An 18,242-nucleotide genomic window follows, 5' to 3' on the forward strand; every position below is an offset into this window, starting at 1 on the left:
AATACAGTGTGATGATTAAACAAACGGATGTTAGTCATGACAATGTGCAATGTAATACGGTTCAAAAGTTTATTTTTTCAGTCCTCAACTGCTGTTAGAAAGAATAAATGAGTTAAAAAGAGACACAGACTTGTAAAGTGCAAACAGCAATAAGACATGGTGATAAATTCCTGAGAAATAGAACAGTCTGCTCTTTATTGTCTAACCCAGAAAATCGATTGCTCATGTGCAGCAATCTTCATGTTAAATGAACTTGCTGTAAACGACAGCTTTATTTAAGGACACTGAGCAGAGAAATTGAAAAGGTATATTCCAAAAGATGCAATGGTTCATTTCAGCATTGTCATCAAAAACAAAGCACTGTTTATTGCACCAAAATATGCAAATTTTTCCTAGAAAGGCTCATAAGGAGAGGATAATCAAATAATTAATGCCAATGTTGTGTTTAAAGCACAAAGAGAGAAAAAATGAAGTTCTGACACTTGCTACACATCTTGTATCTAATGGTCTTTTGTGGTTGACACTGCAAACACTTCTTCATTTTGTGTTTGTTGTCTAAAGAAGATATTAATGCTCATTTTTCCATTCTGGATTCACGTACTGCTGGAGGGCACTCTCCTCTGCCAGAGGACCTATGGCAAATGCAGAGAGATACAAAAGTTTAGTTTCATGACTGAGAATGAATATATGTTTTGTTCAGATGCAGCTTGTTACTATCTCAGCTGGTCAATGATCCAGCCAAGCACAGGTCATCATTTGAGGGTAATCTGTCTCATTTTAACTGAGGTTATAGCTGTACTAACTTCCAGAATCCACGTTGATTTTCAGGTTTGCCAGTCTTGACACAATATCGTCTTCTCCTTCTGCATCTTTAAAGTCAAATCCAGTGTAACCCCTCTCCTGCACACAGTAGCTGATGAACCTGCAAATGAAAAAAACAAAACAAAACACAAATTAAGCCATCACAGAAGAGAAGTCCTTAAAGCGCTCAAAAAAAGACAATCATGTGATGGAATTGAAAGCTCCAGAACAGCTACTGAACAGTATTTGTGGTGATATTGCTTCCAATGAACTTTCAATATCAATAATCACATCATGTTTTAATGGCTGTTGTGTTTTCTGACAACTTTCTATCTCTGAACACTGCTAGAACATCGTCCGTAGTCTGCTTTGCCTTACTTCTCCCAGGTGGGATCCTTGTTGAGGATCACAGGATTTCCCACAACTATCAGCAGGGATCTGGCTCTTGTCACGGCCACATTGAATCTCTACAAGTAGATATAGACATAAAAAAAAAAAGAAACAAGAAGAAATGAATGACTGTTTTAAAGAAGCTGCTGTTTTCAGTGTCACTTTATATAGTCCAGACCTTTTCATTTGACAGGAAACCAATGTTGAAGTCTTCGTCCATCTTGACATAGTTGATGCTACTGCGGACGGTAGAAACCATGATGATCTTCCTCTCTTGTCCCTGAAACTCCTCCACGGATCCCACCTGATACCATGAAGAGAAACTGAGATCAGAGATTTTCAACCATCCTTAATCATTTAATTACACTTGTGAACAGATGAACTCAAGTCTTTTAATTTCCTTGTATTGATTCTGCTGAGAAGAGACTTAATATGAGCAGATCATGAGAAGTTTAACTGTTACAGCATAATGTCTTTAACAGCATCATCGCTAACCTTGAGCTCTTTGAGATCATTCCATCTACTCAACGCTGAGACAGACTTCAGAGCCTTTTGGATTTTCTCAACCTGTTAGAAAAGTAAGCATGGCTAGTTAAAACCGTTGTCCTTAAACTTTCCACATCTCTGAAGCAAAAAATGACAACATCACGCAGGCTCACTTGTTTCCGGTAGGGGCTGATTATGCCGATGTCTTTTGCAGTGAGTTTGGGGAGACCCTTCTTTCCTTGCGTTTCCATCAGCTTGGTGAGGTAGTCGACCAGAATTTCAATCTCAGACACGTTGAAGAAAGACGGACTGTTGGCCTCTCTCTCGTCTTTCCCCATCACCCCGTGGAAGATCACTGGGAAGCCCTGTAGCATTGATGTGAGTCAGCAGCTGTCTGTTATTTTTACTGAATACGACGATGACGATGGTGAATGAGTTGGTGCTGATGCTTCACGATAAATCTGAACAGTTCACCCCAAACGCTCCCACATGTTTATTCTGTTTATTCTATGCCCCTCCAAGGCTGTGCTCTTTTTTATGAATGAGAATTTAGTTTGTGAAGATCAACACACTCAGGACATGATTCTAAGCTGTGAGAAGAAAAAAATACTCCACACATCAAATATGGAGAGGTTCTGCACTCTTACAATAGGTCCAATTCAAGTATTTAACAATAAATCCTCTTGGTCACCAGGCCTTTATCAGAGGAAATGGCTCGCTTTGTTTCCAAATGAGATCTTTTTTCATAATGAGATCTAATTTGTCTTATTGATTTTTTTTATAATATGGATAATATAGGTGGTGATGCCTTATGAAACTGGAAATTCAATTAAGAGGGACCATTCAGTGAATTTGTATTTTGCTTCCATAAAGTTGGGAGACTTTTGAGTGACAGATAAAATCAGTGCATCAGAGGTGAAGATATCCTAACTTTTAGTCCCTGGTATGAGTCAAGCTCCAACAACTCTGGATTTTACACACTGTAACTCTATAGCATCTTTCTCTGTGTGACTATTCTCTGACTTTGGCATGTAAAATCAGAGCAGTGGTCACTGTTTGTCAGAAATATGCATGGCCATTTTTACATGTCACCACTCGATCAGTTTTGCTATGCATTTGTATGATATAGATGTTTAGATCATTACAGAATTTTTCAGAAGTTAAAAAAAACAACAAATGTCCTTGCTGGCATACCTTTTTGGGAAGGTATTCCCAGTTGCAGTAAGCCTCGCGCTCCCACTGGTCAGCGAATACCTGCAGTTCATTCTCATAAAACAGCTCGTTGGGGATTTTCAGAATGGCCACGTGAGACCTGAGTGAGGAATGAGACAAACAAGAAAGCTGAAGAGTTTTAATCAAACCAGCAGCTTTCAAAATAAGCCACTCAAGGACAAAATCAAGTGATTATGATTATAGTGAAAACACACCTGTAGTTTCGCAGCAGTTTTGTGACAAAACGGCCGTCAAAGTGGCCAGAGTCTGTAGTCTTCTGATATAAAGTGTTATGTTTCATCAGCCTCTCCAGCAGAGAAAGCCCTGGAGAACATTCAAATTATATAATTGAATAATGCGAGACAGAATGAAACTAAACAGAAATAGAAACAGATGATCTTTAATCCTAATCAGTAAAAACAGTAGATCGTACACAATAACTACTATCATAGTGTTAGAGACAGTGATGTAATCCGCCTCGTCTCACCGAGTTCATATTGCATTGCAAGAGGTGATCGAAGGATCGGTCCCAGCTGCTTGGGATCTCCTGCCAGCACCAACTGACCTTTCTCCGGATTGAGCAGACCTGTGAAACAATGAGTAACAAGATTTTCCACTTAGTTTTCATTAATATCACACCACTGGTGTAGCAAAGTTTTCTTACACGTTTAGTTTAAGACAGGTTTAAGGGAATCTATCCCCTCACTGTCTGCAAACTGTTGGCCAGGTTTGCAAAGTTGTGAAAATGTACAGAGCAACGAATGCTTTGCAAATTCTGTCCTCCACATTTCTCATATTCCTGCTTCCGCCACTGGACATGCTCACTGATGACCTGCACTCATCGGCAGCTGTGTTGGCAGCGATACAGAAGCTGCATGCCTTCACAGAAGAGACAGGAGGAGTGCAACAGAAATCTGGATCTAGTCCTGTATAACGGACAGACTCTGAACCTCCTTCACTCCATCATAAGACTTTGCCCTGAGAGAGTATATTTTGTTCTTTAAAATGCAGTCTTTAAGACAAAGAAGATGACATTTTATCATTTAATCTGAGTGAAATTAGTTTTATAAATTAGTTTTTTTTTTTAAACCATCAGAACAGTGGTAAAAGTGTTCATTATCCTTTTGAATTTTGGCAAAGTAAGATTTCATAAGATATGATTCTTATGTACTGGATTATGATGCAAAGGAGGATCACTGCTTCTGGTTTTAAAATCCAACCAGCAGTACATTAGATATTATCTGAGAAATCCTGCTGGACAGATTAATGGATGAAAGATCTATATATGATTTCACAGATAGCAGCATTTTAACTTATCACTTACTCTTATGTGTCTGCAAAATATGCCTGTTTTTAACTTTTAATGGGAACTGGATGTAAGACTCTGCAGATTTCATCAAAGTTTTACCAAAACTGAAGATTTATTGTACTATACTGATAATTTAGATATTCAGTGTTTACCTGCAATAGCAATGACGCACTCTGGCTCCACTGCCTGTCCTGCTTCATCCACAAACACATAGTTAAAATGGCCAACGGGGATTCCTCCAGACACAAGCCTAAAAACAAAAACCCGCAGCAGTAATACTACTTTAGATATATCCAAGTCCAAAATGCTCATGATGTGAAACATTAAAGCATCATGTCAAAGTGTCTTTAAAATACTGAATAATTACAGTGTATGCAACACTTAGTTCTTACCTGCCAGCTGTGACCATAGTTGTAACTAGGATCGTGTATTTCATCAGAATCTCCGTATCTGGAAGCACAAAGGCGTCTTGTCTCTGGTCCCAGTTACAATGTTTCTGCAAGAGCCAAAAGATATGACCACACATGAGAAAAAGTACATTTTCCATCCAACCATTTATTCATCCTCTAATTAAAGCATTCAAAAGCCAGATATCTGTTTATCTCAGACTCTTCTATTAAAAGTTTAGTTTTATGATCCACACATTTATTCCCCAAGAGTTTTAATGAACAGGCTACAGATTTACAATGTCTTTGATTACAATGACAGAGACTTTTGGTCTTTACTTAGTTACAACATCTGGATCAACAAACAAACATCACAAATCGTTCAGATGACTGATTATGAGGTATCTGGTTAAGATGCGGGCGTACTTGCTTGAGTTACTCTGACACATAAATATCTTTGCTTTCAATTTCATTTTTTATTCTTAAACGTCACGTGTCCTACAAACGTACAGATACACATTTGGTTAATTGGATCATTTCTATGTAAATCACAGGATATCAAGGCTGAAATGTGCTTATAGACAATTTAACACCAATAAGACCTGAGCTGAGTTATGGCCAGACAGCTCATTATCCTGTTAACATAAAAAAAGCCAGCTGATGCTCACCAGTAGTTGCTGGGGGACGGTCCTTGGGTCTCGGCTGCTGGCGTACACACGATAAACCTGATAAGGATCCATGTGTACCATCAGTCTCTCACAGAGCAAGTCACATGCACTGTTTGAAGGTGCACAGGCCAGGATGCGGGCTGATGGATCTGCTCTGCTGACCTGACAATGTAAGCAGAGTGAAATTCATTATTTATCATTACTGACAAATCAATGTTATGCTTTGCACTTCTCCATAACGGTTTTATTGCGGCTTTAGATAACGTGTGCTTCTTAGTAGCAATAATGAAATCATACATAGTTAAAACACATTAATGCATTAATGAATTTGTTCAGGCCAATTATGAGCTCAAGAGCAGTTATATGATTTTAAACACTATGACTTACTTTTATAGGCCCATTACAGCCAGTTATTTACCTCCATCACAGTGATGTTAGAACATTTAGAACGTCAGTCTACAAATCCAGTTTTATGGGAGGAAATATTAAGCACACAATTTGTCAGATATCTAACAGAATAAATTTACTAAATTTAGCCAAGGCTTTATGGGAAATTAAGTCTCCTTTTTGTGGCTGCCTCTTGTTTTATTGATGAACAGCTCCCCCTTGCACAACCCACAAATAATAAATATGAGAGTTAATACTCCAGATCCACAATAGAAGACAGTTACTATGCAAACAAAAAATGTGGTTTTGATAAAAGCATTTCTCTTTAACATTAAATATTTATGACAAAATAAGCAACAACTTTGTGAAAAACATTCTTAGGTATAAATTAATGAGACTTTAATGATCAAATCTGCTTCTTCAAGCCTGCGTGGGCATGGTTTGATCAGATTTGACTGTGGCGTCTCCCTGGCAACCAAGGCAAACAAATCAACAGATTATGATTCATGTTGTTAAAATCTGATAGGAGGAAATAGGTGACATCACCTCTTTACCAACAAGGCCCAAACCACTTCAATCCAGTGAGAGCACAGACAAAACACAAATACAGAAATCTCTCATGAGAAAACATTCCTGAATTTTCAGGGTCTAACTGGTGACTTATAACAGCACATCTTAGGTGCTAAATACCTGATTCATGGCTTCCACCAGTGTAATCGTCTTTCCAGTTCCAGGAGGCCCGAACACAAGATGAGGAGCAGGTTTTGATGATCCGGCTACAATGCGCTGGACCGCAGCCTGTTGCTCCGGGTTGTTTTCCAGCTGACGGTTGAACATCCTGGAGACCGTAGGAATGGATTTTTACACCTTGCACATTGGTGAAACACATTAAAGTAAAAAAAAATGTGGAGCAGAGGCCAAATTTAAAATACAGGCACCATACCTGAGTTTAGGCATGGGGATATTAGTCACTGCTGCACCAGATGGAAACAGCACATCTCCGAGCTTATGTTTTGCTGCCAAGTCCATCGCCCGATGCTGCAGCCTCAAGGGGTATCGGTTGATCGTAAACTCCACTTCAAACTTCATATTGCTAAGGAAAAATTGCAACAACCTGAAAAAGGAGCAGAAAGGGAGGGAAGAACATGTGTGTTAGGGCCTTTATTCTGAGCATTAAGCAGACAAGTAAGCTTGAGGCACATTTAGACTGTGTAGCAACAATTGTGCAGGTTTATTGTATGTCACATAAAAAAAAATCTTGGTCACAATCTGTGTCAGACTTTACAATACTATTTGAGACATGTCAGATTGCACTCTGAATGTGTGGTGAATCGTGGTGCTACGATGTAAATAGAAAAAAAGCGTATGAAAGCAGAGGCACGTCATCAGCTCATGTCATCCATCTGCGCCACGCATGTATTTGAAAATGCAGTCACACAAACTTCTTTTTTCGTTTCCCCTCCATCATTTTGTTTTTTGTGCCATGGACATTTTGAGGAGAATGAGTGTGTTTTCTCCCAAAACTGTATTCAGAAAACTGCACTTATGAAATGTGAAACCGGCCAGTGTATTCTGTGTCATTTCATATCGTATTCTGATTGCTTCGTTTGTTGATGCGGGTCATAGCAGCAGTCACATTGTAAGAATTCGGTCTTCACATTTTGACACGGTCAATATTTTGCCTTACGGTGAATTTTGTTGCCGAAGCTCTGAATCGGCCGTTGGTGGACGTGTCTCACAGTGCGATCTAACCTCCAGTTTGGATATTACCACATTTCTCTCACGATTGTCAACTTTCATGTCAGACGGCCATAAATCACACAGTGTAAAAGGGCCTTTAAGTCCAGCTTTTACCTCCGTGAGAAGCCGAGCTTCACACTGTCTAGCTCTACTCTGTGCACATATCCTGTGTACACGGTGATCGGCTGGACCGTGTCTTCAGATTTGGACACCCTCAGACAATCTCCTCGAAGTACGGATGGCCGATTCTCAGCCACACCAGGTACCTGTTGGAGAATACAAATGTTGGCCCTCTTTCTGTTATGCATTTTTATCCCTTTCCCACACACATCGCTGAGCTTACAGTAGATTAGCAAGCTTTCAGAGGCAAAGTGCAGCAATCTAAATAACACAACTTCATACAGGAAAAACTGGAGACAAGATAATATCTTTCAGATCACAGAATTGACCTGATTGCTGCTACTTTAAAGCAAACAAATGAGCACAGTCAGTGGGTAGGATATTGTATTCTGATGAGGATTTTCTTACTCTAAGTGCAAGCAGCTTTTTGTTGCTCTTGTCTTGAGTCATGGTTTGACTGTGGAGGTCATACTTCCTAATGTCCACCTCCATCTGTATCTCTTCCAGGTGTAGCAGGAGGTGAAATCGATGAAGGTAGTTCTTCATCTTTAAGGGAGAGTGGAGGAGACCCCTGGACATAACAGTACAGACACAAACATTGCGTTTAAGGTGAGGTTATTTCCAGGGCTGCAAATAACGTTCTGCAGATTGTTTTCTCGAATAACATAACAATGACATCTTCAAATATCTTGTTTTATCTGATCAACAGTCCAAAATCTAAAGATATTCAGTTCACTATCATGTACACAGAAAAGCTTCAAATCCTCACATCCCAGAAGCTGCAACCAGCAATTTTTTTAAGCATTTTTGGTTAAAAAAATGACCTAACGATCAACTAATCAATTAATCGGCGACTCATTGCTCTAGTTAGCTCCATAAAGTGTTAAATGTGTTTAATTAGGTCTTCCTCTCACTTCACTGATGCCAGGTTCTGTCTGGCAGCTGCAGAGAGATACTCAGAGTCCTCCATCCTTTGTTTAGCCAGTTCCTTTAGGTAACGAGGGTACTTGTAGTCTCCTAATTTCATCTTTAGATGCTGGACAACAGAACTGCAGGGAGGAACAAAACACAAACACATCATGACTGTAGTCTGCAATAATAAAACACAATTTCAGTAACCAGTATGGCTGCAGTCACTGATCAATCTAAATTATAAGTGAAGAGAATAGCTTAATTTGAACTGACATCTGTAATAATGGATTCCCTGCTGCTGTGGATGAAATCTACTCATTCTATTTGGATTTAGCAGGACAGTGTGCAACATTATTTCTTAAACTATGGGACCAGCATGATTCTTTTTCAACAACCAGGCGTAAAAGTGCATTTCGAATGTGATTTTCAGACTGGTATATAATAAGTCTTTAATAGCTTACCTCTCGGGAGGCACTCCCTCCACTATCACAGTGTCAACGGGCTTGCGTGTGACCACCTGAAATGGTTTGTAAGGAGCCACAGGCCCAAGCTCCACAGCCAGCGGGGTCCTGGCTGCAGCTTCCATCTCCCTCACGATGCAGAAGGGCACAGATGCTGGTAGATCCGGGCAGAACTCAAAGTACATTGTGGCAGGAAAATATCCGTAGTGGTACAGCTTGTAGCGGACCAAAATCTCATAGCTTTCCCCTGTGGAAGCAAAAAGAAAAGCACAGAGGGAACTGTGAGCATTAATTACCTCTTCAGTCATTTCAGAGGGAGATGATGAGTGTTAGTTGTCTCACCAGGACAGAGGAACAGCGGACAGGCTCTGGTCACTCTCCTCTCGTCCTCCAGAGTGAAACAGCGCATATTGTGCAGGGCGGTGTAGTAGGTGAAGTGGATGCAGTCGGCTCCCTTGTTCACGATGTGGAACCTGACGATGAACAACTCCTTCAGACGGTCCATTGTGATCTGAACCTTGCCACCGCTCGCCACGGGGTCAGAGGTGATCTCAATGCCCCCCTTGTCAGCTGTCAACTCCTTCCTGTGAGAGAGAGACGCAATCAGGCTGCAGAGTTTACTACTGTAAATCCACATGGTGTAAAAAAGCCGATGCATCCCAGTAGTTGAGCAGCATACAATGAATACCATGTAACTACAACTTTCCCAGTCTGAGTCTGACCAGGGAAGTATGCATTCCCCTCCGTTTCTCTCCCTTTTTCTCCCTGGACTGTCTGCTATCAAATGAAAGCAAGACTGCCATAGAAATAATCCAAAAAGTCATTTCATGCGGTAACTTCAACACATTTTTCTTATAGTGAAAAAAATCTGCTATTGGTGTGAGAATGCAATATGGGTCTGATGAACATATCAGCATCCTACACAGCACTGGAGCTGCAACAATTAGTCAATTGACAGAAAAACTTTCAACTTCTCAAATGTGATGATTTTAGGGGTTTCTTTGTCTTCTGTGATGATAAACTGAATGTCTTACGGTTTTGGACTGTTAGTCAGACAAAACAAGACATTTGAAGAGTTATAACGGGCATTTTTTACTATTTTCTGGCATTTTACAGACAAAACGACTGACTCAAGTCAAGCCAAATTTAATTCATAGAGCTCAAAATCACAACAGATGTTATCTCAGGGCACTTTTCACATAGAGCAGGTCTAGACCGTACTGATTAATGGAAAAAAAAATAACCGGCAGATCAATTGTTAATTAAAAAACAATTGTTAGTTGCAGCTCTATACTGTTCATTCTTAAAGTCCCCGTCCATTTAAAAATGTTTTTTCTGGATGTTTGAGCTTCACTGTGCAGAGTTTGACACTAGAAGACTGTTGACACATTCATCTGCTAAAGAGAGAAAGCTTCTCTGTGCTCACCTTACATCAGATTTATTATATTTGTGACATCACAACTCGTTTGAAAGCCAATCGCTGTAAAATATACAACTTCCCCAAGTCAAACCTTAAGTGTCCAGTTTACAGACACTTGAGAGAGTAGGAGATATTTTGTGTCCAGCAGTTGAACCTTTCAAATGAACAATATTTGCATATTCATAGATTCTGCATTTTTTCCAGAAAAAGAGAAAGAGCAGATTCCATACCTACGGAGTATTTTTATGTGTCTTAAATAAAAACATTAGTATGTCTTAAAACCAAACCAATTTTCCTGTGTGGGATAATAAAGTTGGAATCTGATTCATCAAACAAACTTACCTGTTAGCTTTTAACTTCTTAAGGACTTCTGTAGCCAGCTTTTTCTTAGGGGTCAGCACAGGGTTCACCGGGGTGGAGGGAACAGAGGAGGGCGCAGATGTCTCAGCTGTCTTCTGAGGGCCAGAGCTGGGACTGTTCGGCTGAGGGGCCCGGGGCCTCCTCCACTGGTCACAGTACACTCGAACCTACAGTGAGAATAAAAATAATAATGCTGCGTCCTCATTTTATTTCTGTGTTTTCTTGCAGTTGCAGCAAAAGACAAAATATGTCCAGGTTTATTTCCTCACAGCAGCAGGTAGCTATGGAGATATATGAGCATATCATACCTGAGGTTTGACATTGATGTAGATTTTTCCATGTTTTATGTGGGCTTTGTTGAATTTCAGAAGAGCATAGATGACACTGGAAAAGCTAGGATGTTTTATTCCCTCTCTGTGAACAGACATACAAAACAGAGATTAAGTTAGGAGAGTTATACACAACACCTGCATGTGACACACACTTGTCTCTGAAGCTCACCTGCCCTTAAATTCAGAGTTGTAGATTTCCCGAAGTTCCTTTTTGCTGTTGTTAGATATTCTGTCTCCCAGATATCCAATGAAGTCCAGTCCGGATTCAAGCGAGTCAATAACCGACGGCATGTTGACGTTACGGGCCGCTGCTGCTGACAATCAACTGACCGAAATCAGGAAGTTCATCGGCTGCTGGACAGCGATCACCGTGAATTTCCTGAACCATTAACGTGGGCGTCTGGTCTAAATGCGCTCTGACACGGAGGATATTTCCGAAATTTTACGTATTTTGCGTGACTTCTGCGTTAACCGTTAATGCGGGCATCGATTTCTCACCTGTTTGATAGGTGAAAATATCGGTTTCATGATTTATAGATCTCATAGTCGGCGCAGTTTAGCGCAAAAGTCGAGCTGATGAACGCTCCCCAACGGCTCCAAACCAGGGAGCGTCTGTAACTGATTCACACAAGACGAGCGAAAACACTTCGGCGACAGAGCAAAAATACCTAATAGAAACGAAAAACTTAAGTGCGACATGTTCTGTCTTTAATTGTCTTTAAAAGGGCCGAAATTAAAATGTTTTTATCACTGTCATATAACGAGTTCACAGGCTTGCTCAGACATGTTGTTGTTGACGCTCCCTGGTTTGCGTTCATTACATAATCAACAGAGCAGGTACTGGAGTCATGTAAAATGGACCAAAGTTCATTAGTCCATTAGTATCAGTGGTGGAAGTAATATTCAGATCATTAACTTAAGTTAAAGTACTAATATAGCAATGTAAAAATACTCCATTACAAGTGAAAGTCCTGCATGAAAAATCCTACTTAAGTTAAAGTACATAAATAAATGTACATAAGTATGATAATAAAAGTAGTGGTTTGGTCCCTCTGACTGTTATATTATTATATATGGCATCATTAACTCATTATTACTGAAGCATCAGTGTGTAAGCAGCATGTTACTGTTGTAGCTGCTGGAGGTGGAGCTAGTTTGAACTACTCCATATACAGTTAGCTAGTTTAGTCCAGTGGTTCCCAACCTAGGGGTCTGGCCCCTCCAAAGAGTCACCGGATAAATCTGAGGGGTCGTGAGATGATTAATGGCAGAAGAAAGAAGAAAAAGTTCTGATACACAAATCTGTTTTCAGTTTTTGGACTTTTTCTCTAATCTTTGATTTTTGGTGAAATATTGGATCCTTTGAAGATTTATTGAAACCATGGGAGAAGTTTAGAGGGAAAAATCACTATTTGGTGGAGCTATTAACAACTCAGACATCTGAAATGTGACCCCAACTAGTTTTTGTAAGACATCAAAAGCCAAAAAGGTTGTAAACCACTGGTTTAATCTTTAACAATGTGTTGTATTTTAAAAGCGTGTTATATTATCCATTGTGTCAAATCTTCATTTGAAAGAATAACTAAAGCTGTCAAATAAATGTAGTGGAGTACAAAGTGCAACATTTCCATCGGAAATGTTGTGGAGTGGAAGTAAAAAGTAGCATAAAATGGAAATACTCAAGTACAGGTACCTCAAAACATAGCGTTGATTATGGACATGAAGCACATAAACATACAGCCAATAAAAGGTAATACACAAAAGCAAAATGATCAGTTGCATACTTGTGTGCTTCATTATAAAGAAAATCTCAAAGGACGTTGGTCTGCATGTTACAGCTAATGTCACAGCAAAGCATTAAATGTTTGCAAATCTATGCAGCCATGACAGTACAGCTGAGATTTTAGAAATGTTGAGATGATGAGTCCGAATTTCCCCAGAACTGCTTCCACCTAAGAGATTTTTGACCAACCACACTCAAATATTTATTTTTTACTTTTTATTTGTTCATTATATTTTCTGCAATTTTTTTCTGTTTAACTGAGAAATGTATACTCATTGTCAAGTCAATATGTCAATAACTCCCTCAAATTCCCAGACAAGATATCTGAAAAAACATGATATCTGTGCCCTCAATTATACTGTAACTACGGCCTTGAATTCAGCCTTCAACCAAAGAAACATTTGGTGCCCAGGCTCCTTTGAAACCCCAAACATGATGTAAAACACAAAATATTACCATTGCTTGAAGATTATACTTGGTGCAACATTTTTATTTCATGAATAATAAATGTACTTACAGTTTGTATAAAAAAATATAGCAAAAGCTAAAGGCAAACAGCTGGCAGGAGGATGCCAATACTTTTACAGAAATAGAAGGATTATCACGGAAAATGTCTCTCTACAACAGAGAGAAATTGCTAACTAAAAGTCCAACTTTAAGAGGGAAGGTAGAATCTGGTCAGTGAGTGAAAAAAAAAAGAAAAGTCATTTATACTTTGGCATGCCCGCTGGCCACAATGCTGCATCCAGAGGAATGCATAAATATAAACAGATGGGATCTTTTTGACTGTAACAGAAACTGTATAATTTGATACTGTTAAGTCTCTCTCCAACATATCGAATTGCATATTTGCCCTCTGTTAATAAAAAACTATAGAGGTATTGGAAGCTCTTAAAAGAATATTAGGTATGTTATATAAAGAGTGAAAATTAGTTGCTACATGAAAGTCATGGGGTTTGGGAGGATGTGTAGCCGACTGAAGCACTGAGGGATCAGAAACTGTGTCTGTGAGAATTTGAATGGCGGGGAAATCACCCAAACTTTCACAGTGTCACTAAAAAAAAAAAAAAAAAGGCATTATTTGTTGAAAAAATAATAATATGTGTTTGTAAATGAGCGACAGTTACACCACTCAATGTAATTTTTAAATGAAGGCATCCCATCTTAGTGCTCAACAGAAGCTGTCATTCTCTAGAAAAACCACCCCCCCTCAACAAATGTCTGTTTTAGAAGGACATACAGTACATTATGTTGCATCACACATCTTCGCGCGAGCATCAGCTTCTCCCCAATTCAGTTTGTCGTAACCCCAACAGACTTTGTCCTCTAAGCGTTCTGCATCTCTTTGCCAATCTTGTAGCTGAGGATCTTGTTCCAGTCGATCTTGGTGCGGGTGACCGGGAGCTGTCTGCGCAAGGCTTTGAACGTGGTGTCGGACATGGTCTGATAGTTCTCGCTGATGGCCATCTGAAAAACAAAGAAAATAGGTTACGCTTTCTGGCTATGAATAAGTTGTAAATATCAGTTATATGGAGGGAACTTGTTTGATTTTTTTACTCCCACGTACCTGGTATTCATTCTCTGCATCCTCAATAATTTTCACAAGCTCCTTCGCAGTCTGGCTCTCGTTCTGCAAAAACATGAATAATATGTTGTTATTAAACAAATTAAACTTTGCTGCTTTTATCTGGTTTATATCATTGTTAGCTGAATATCTTCGGGGTTTGGTCAGACAAAACAAGTGAAGTTGAAGTGACATGTGAAGCTAAAAAAAAAAGTGATGGACATTTTTCACTGTTTTCTGATTTTTTTTAATGACCAAACTATCGATTTCAATCTGCAGATTATAATGAAAATAATTGTTAGTTGCAGTCCAAAATTTAAATGGACACTTAGCACTTAGCTTTGTTTGAAAAATGCAAACACAGACCGTAGTTAAACAAGAATCTGTGACTCTTTAATAACACTTCAGAGTGTAAAATACAAGTATTTTAATAAGATAAAATACTTACAGACACAGTCAGAGCTTCCTGTACATCTTTATGGCTGACCAGCTGCACATTTCCATCCTCATAGTAATGTACCTGAGATAAACACAGGAAATAAAGACAGGGGTGATGTGCAAAACAGTGACACAAAACTAACTTCAAAGCTAAGCTCACACTGCACCAAATGATGACTCAACATACCTGCACTTTCAAGACTCCGACGACCTGCGCTGTAGATTGCGAAATACTGAACTTCCATTCAGACCGGCAGCGACCGTTCCTGGAAAACAGACGTTGTAGAAGAGAGCACTTAAGAACCAACCCCAAACACACCTAACAAAATTATACATCATTGCCTCAATGCTGCACCAACATTATCGTCTAGGCGAATTTAGTTAGCGAGTCGAAAATGTGCTCATTATCCTCTGTCAACTTACCAGAAGTTTTTAGGCTCAAACTGATGACCCTCAATACAAGCGATGATGGTCTGCTGGCCATCGATTGTTTTCCCATAAACCTGAGGCGGATAAAAGGGAGGAATGAGGCTGATTTATTTTGTGTAATATTGAACATGGCAGCTACGGTGCAGACTGTGAGAGCGATCTTACAGTGCAGACTCCGCTGGGGTAGTGCTCCTTGACGTAGGCCCTCACAGCAGAATCACACGCATCTCTCCATGACCTGAGGGCTGCCTCGCCCTCGTGGGGCTGCGGGTCACTGGCCTCCTTTCTTAGGTGGTCAAACTTGAAGGAGATCTTGTTGTGAGGGTCAAAGAAGCGGCCATTCCCGAGATCACCATGCTCCGTTATCAGGACCTACAGAGGAAACATAAAGAGATGAATAGAAGAAACCTGCTGTTACAATGACAGTTTACACAGGCGTTAATGATTCAATTTTAGTGAGAAGCAAATAATCTAAAATCATTTTCAAAAAAAAGCTTGCCTGGTCTTCATATCCATCAATTTTGGCAAGAGTGAACTGATCCATGTTGTACTGGGCAAAGGCACTGTATCAAAACAGAAAAACACAAGTTGATTTCACGTCCAGAACATCATTATTTTTGTTAAATTAAAAAAAAAAGCAGAACGAAACTCACTGAGCCGCGCCCTCTCTGAGAAGATTATCATTGTTGAGCAGTAGTCGCACATCTGAAAACAAGAATTTACATACAATAAGTATTAACAGATTGTTTCCACACACATTAGATTGCAGACGGGGCTAAAACTTTAAATCGCAAATAACACTCACCATTGAAGACTTCATTGAACTCTCCCGGAGGAGCGTGGATCACAAAATTGGCTGCAATACGGACCTTGAAGTAAATAAAATACCATGTCATAAAACTTAAAAATAGAAAGCGGCATCACGTCATCATTAACAACACTGTGTAGTTTAAGGTTCAGTTCCCTCCTTGCTTGAAGAAACTGGTAGAGCAGAATAACAGCAATCTGCTTAGTCACGAGCCAAATAATCTGCATGTTTTTTGGAAAATGTAGTCATGTTATTCTCTTTTGAGATACAGCAGGTGATGTCTACGAGAAGTGAAGAACCTGCAACTAGCCACTAGAGAGAAGCAGAGAGCAATCTGCTAACTTTCTTGGCCTCAGGCTTGTTAGCTCTATTTTGACCACTCCTTAGATGGCAGGGAGGGTATGTCGTCCAGGGGCTTTTCTTAGCAGCCAGTATGCATGTGTAAGCATGTGGTGTCAAAGCCACAGAGTGAAAAAGTTGTGGCAGGTACTCTCATAAGGTAACACTCAGTACGAGTTATACAAAAATAAGCGGCATATGGTTAAGTGGAAGCAACATTTATTGTTAATAAAGAGGTTACCCCCTCTCTTATGTCATCACTTATTTATGACCTTCACAGATTTAACCAGTCCTACATCCATCCTAATGTCACTACCACATATTAGTGTGGCTGTGCCAGTGATGCCGTCTGTCAGACACACAGGGTTATTGAGCCTTCAGGCTGCAGCTGGCAATGACCTACAAATGGGCTGTCCAGCTGAAAGGGTAGAGGGACATTACAATGAGCAACCTAGTTTAACTGCGCACTTGAATAGTCCCTCCATTCAGAGCCCAGAAAGCACTCCCAGGCACAAACTCACAATATCCTACTATAAGAAGTAGATAGTTGATATCTAATAAAAGTTAAAACTGGTCATGTCAATCCCCTCAATCACACTGACTTATTTACATTTAATTTAAATGTTTTCAGTAGTAGGACTGGGAGGTGTAAACTCTTGGCCATACCATTGCCTTTTGGAATGCAAAGCGTTATTTTCCAACATGTAGCAGCATGATGCAGAGTCACTACAAGCCCCAACAACACTGCAGGAGGACTGCCTCTGTCCCGGGAGTCTGGGTGCAAAAACTTACAGACGTTCAAGCTAAAATACAAAACACCAGCAAGCCCCGGCAACATGAGTGACTAATTTCTAACTTTCGATGTTATCAGCACCGGTTTAGGCAGCTAAAAATAAAGTAACAGTGAATTGGGTGTGGGTGGTGTTATGCTGCCGATGCACTGTCATTATCCATACTGTAAATGCAGGAAGTAGCTCGACTTCCTTCGATTTAGCATTAGCTAACCACTTCAAGCTGTTATACATTTACAGTCACGCTAAACTAGACAATAACATAAGCCGCACATATACTTATTTATCAGTCAAAGAGGGCCTGAATCACACAAGTTAGCTAAGTTGTATTCTGTATTTGTGCACAGGAACAACATACACGGTAACGTTACAACTCTCAACTGTCAAACACAACACTGCCTAGGCTGAGCTAGCTTCACCAGTAGACTCCTAATACGGTAAAATTCATGCTGCATAGTAAGGATTTCATATAGCACTGCTATTTCAAGACAAAGGTTAAGTACAACAAAACAGTTTCAGAATGAATTTATATTGTTATACCTTATCCTCTTCGCTGAGCTCTTCGAAATCTGCCATCTTGGCTCAATGAAGTGTTAACAAAGCGACTGTCAATGTTGCCAGGTATGTGTGACTCCTCCCAGCAGCGACAGCCTGACTGCACAAACTCACTTTTCACGTTGTCCTGAATCAACATAAAATATATTGAATGAAACCATAGAAATTACTAGCTTAGATTAATAAATATTAGAATGGCTGAACATCGTATAAACGTTAGCTAGTTTAATCTCAAAAAGGCTTGAATAAAATAGATTGTAACTTGCATTGATTTCATCTACAAAAGTGACGCAGACAGTTTCACAACCTGGCAACCCTGCTGCGTTCACGTTCTATGGGATGAATGGTAGTGATTGGAGTTTACGAGTGGCGAGTGTTCACATCATATCATAGGACAACTGAAGACGGTTGTATGACTCCAGGGTTAAACAATACTATAATGTAGCACCATATCCATTAAATTTTGGGCTTAATTGCACTGGACTTTGGACGGCAGTTGAATAGCCAGGATAACGGTGAAGTTTGCATATGTAAAAAAAACAAAACAAAAA

The 18,242-nt window shown here is 39.7% G+C and overlaps 2 protein-coding genes across 3 annotated transcripts; both read right to left on the reverse strand.

Annotated features, from left to right (window-relative positions):
- Nucleotides 1-55: 55 nt before the first annotated feature.
- Nucleotides 56-11,589, reverse strand: mov10a (Mov10 RNA helicase a). 2 transcript variants are annotated; one of them, XM_067586736.1, is made up of 22 exons: nucleotides 11,154-11,589; nucleotides 10,961-11,066; nucleotides 10,635-10,819; nucleotides 9,215-9,456; nucleotides 8,873-9,119; nucleotides 8,414-8,548; nucleotides 7,908-8,070; nucleotides 7,494-7,645; nucleotides 6,583-6,753; nucleotides 6,330-6,477; nucleotides 5,253-5,414; nucleotides 4,591-4,694; nucleotides 4,351-4,448; nucleotides 3,377-3,475; nucleotides 3,105-3,213; nucleotides 2,872-2,989; nucleotides 1,851-2,042; nucleotides 1,687-1,758; nucleotides 1,370-1,495; nucleotides 1,180-1,268; nucleotides 804-922; nucleotides 56-632 (listed from the first exon to the last, which is right to left on the reverse strand). In XM_067586736.1, the coding sequence occupies exons 1-22, from the start codon at nucleotides 11,273-11,275 to the stop codon at nucleotides 568-570; spliced, it is 3,024 nt and encodes a 1,007-aa protein (XP_067442837.1). In that variant the 5' UTR covers nucleotides 11,276-11,589; the 3' UTR covers nucleotides 56-567. The 2 variants fall into 2 exon arrangements, with proteins under 2 accessions (XP_067442837.1, XP_067442838.1); XM_067586737.1 differs by lacking the exons at nucleotides 10,961-11,066; nucleotides 11,154-11,589 and having other exon boundaries at nucleotides 9,215-9,452; nucleotides 10,631-10,766.
- Nucleotides 11,590-13,229: 1,640 nt separating this feature from the next.
- On the reverse strand, nucleotides 13,230-17,833 carry capza1a (capping actin protein of muscle Z-line subunit alpha 1a). Its single transcript, XM_067586740.1, has 10 exons — nucleotides 17,677-17,833; nucleotides 16,004-16,067; nucleotides 15,852-15,903; nucleotides 15,698-15,761; nucleotides 15,364-15,570; nucleotides 15,193-15,272; nucleotides 14,957-15,035; nucleotides 14,780-14,851; nucleotides 14,335-14,397; nucleotides 13,230-14,234 (listed from the first exon to the last, which is right to left on the reverse strand). The coding sequence occupies exons 1-10, from the start codon at nucleotides 17,710-17,712 to the stop codon at nucleotides 14,094-14,096; spliced, it is 858 nt and encodes a 285-aa protein (XP_067442841.1). The 5' UTR covers nucleotides 17,713-17,833; the 3' UTR covers nucleotides 13,230-14,093.
- Nucleotides 17,834-18,242: the final 409 nt, after the last annotated feature.

This window comes from Thunnus thynnus, chromosome 4 (genome assembly GCF_963924715.1).
Source record: "Thunnus thynnus chromosome 4, fThuThy2.1, whole genome shotgun sequence".
In the NCBI taxonomy this organism is placed as follows: domain Eukaryota; kingdom Metazoa; phylum Chordata; class Actinopteri; order Scombriformes; family Scombridae; genus Thunnus; species Thunnus thynnus.

Coding starts and splice junctions, on each gene's coding strand:
- capza1a (XM_067586740.1), bottom strand. CDS start 17,712: ATGGCAGATTTCGAAGAGCTCAGCGAAGAGGATAAG. Junction 16,068..17,676: donor AGCTCAGCGAAGAGGATAAG/GTATAACAATAT, acceptor ATTTACTTCAAG/GTCCGTATTGCAGCCAATTT. Junction 15,762..15,851: donor CTCAGAGAGGGCGCGGCTCA/GTGAGTTTCGTT, acceptor GTTTTGATACAG/TGCCTTTGCCCAGTACAACA.
- mov10a (XM_067586736.1), bottom strand. CDS start 11,275: ATGCCGTCGGTTATTGACTCGCTTGAATCCGGACTGGACTTCATTGGA. Junction 10,820..10,960: donor ACATCAATGTCAAACCTCAG/GTATGATATGCT, acceptor TTCTCACTGTAG/GTTCGAGTGTACTGTGACCA. Junction 6,478..6,582: donor ATCCCCATGCCTAAACTCAG/GTATGGTGCCTG, acceptor TACGGTCTCCAG/GATGTTCAACCGTCAGCTGG.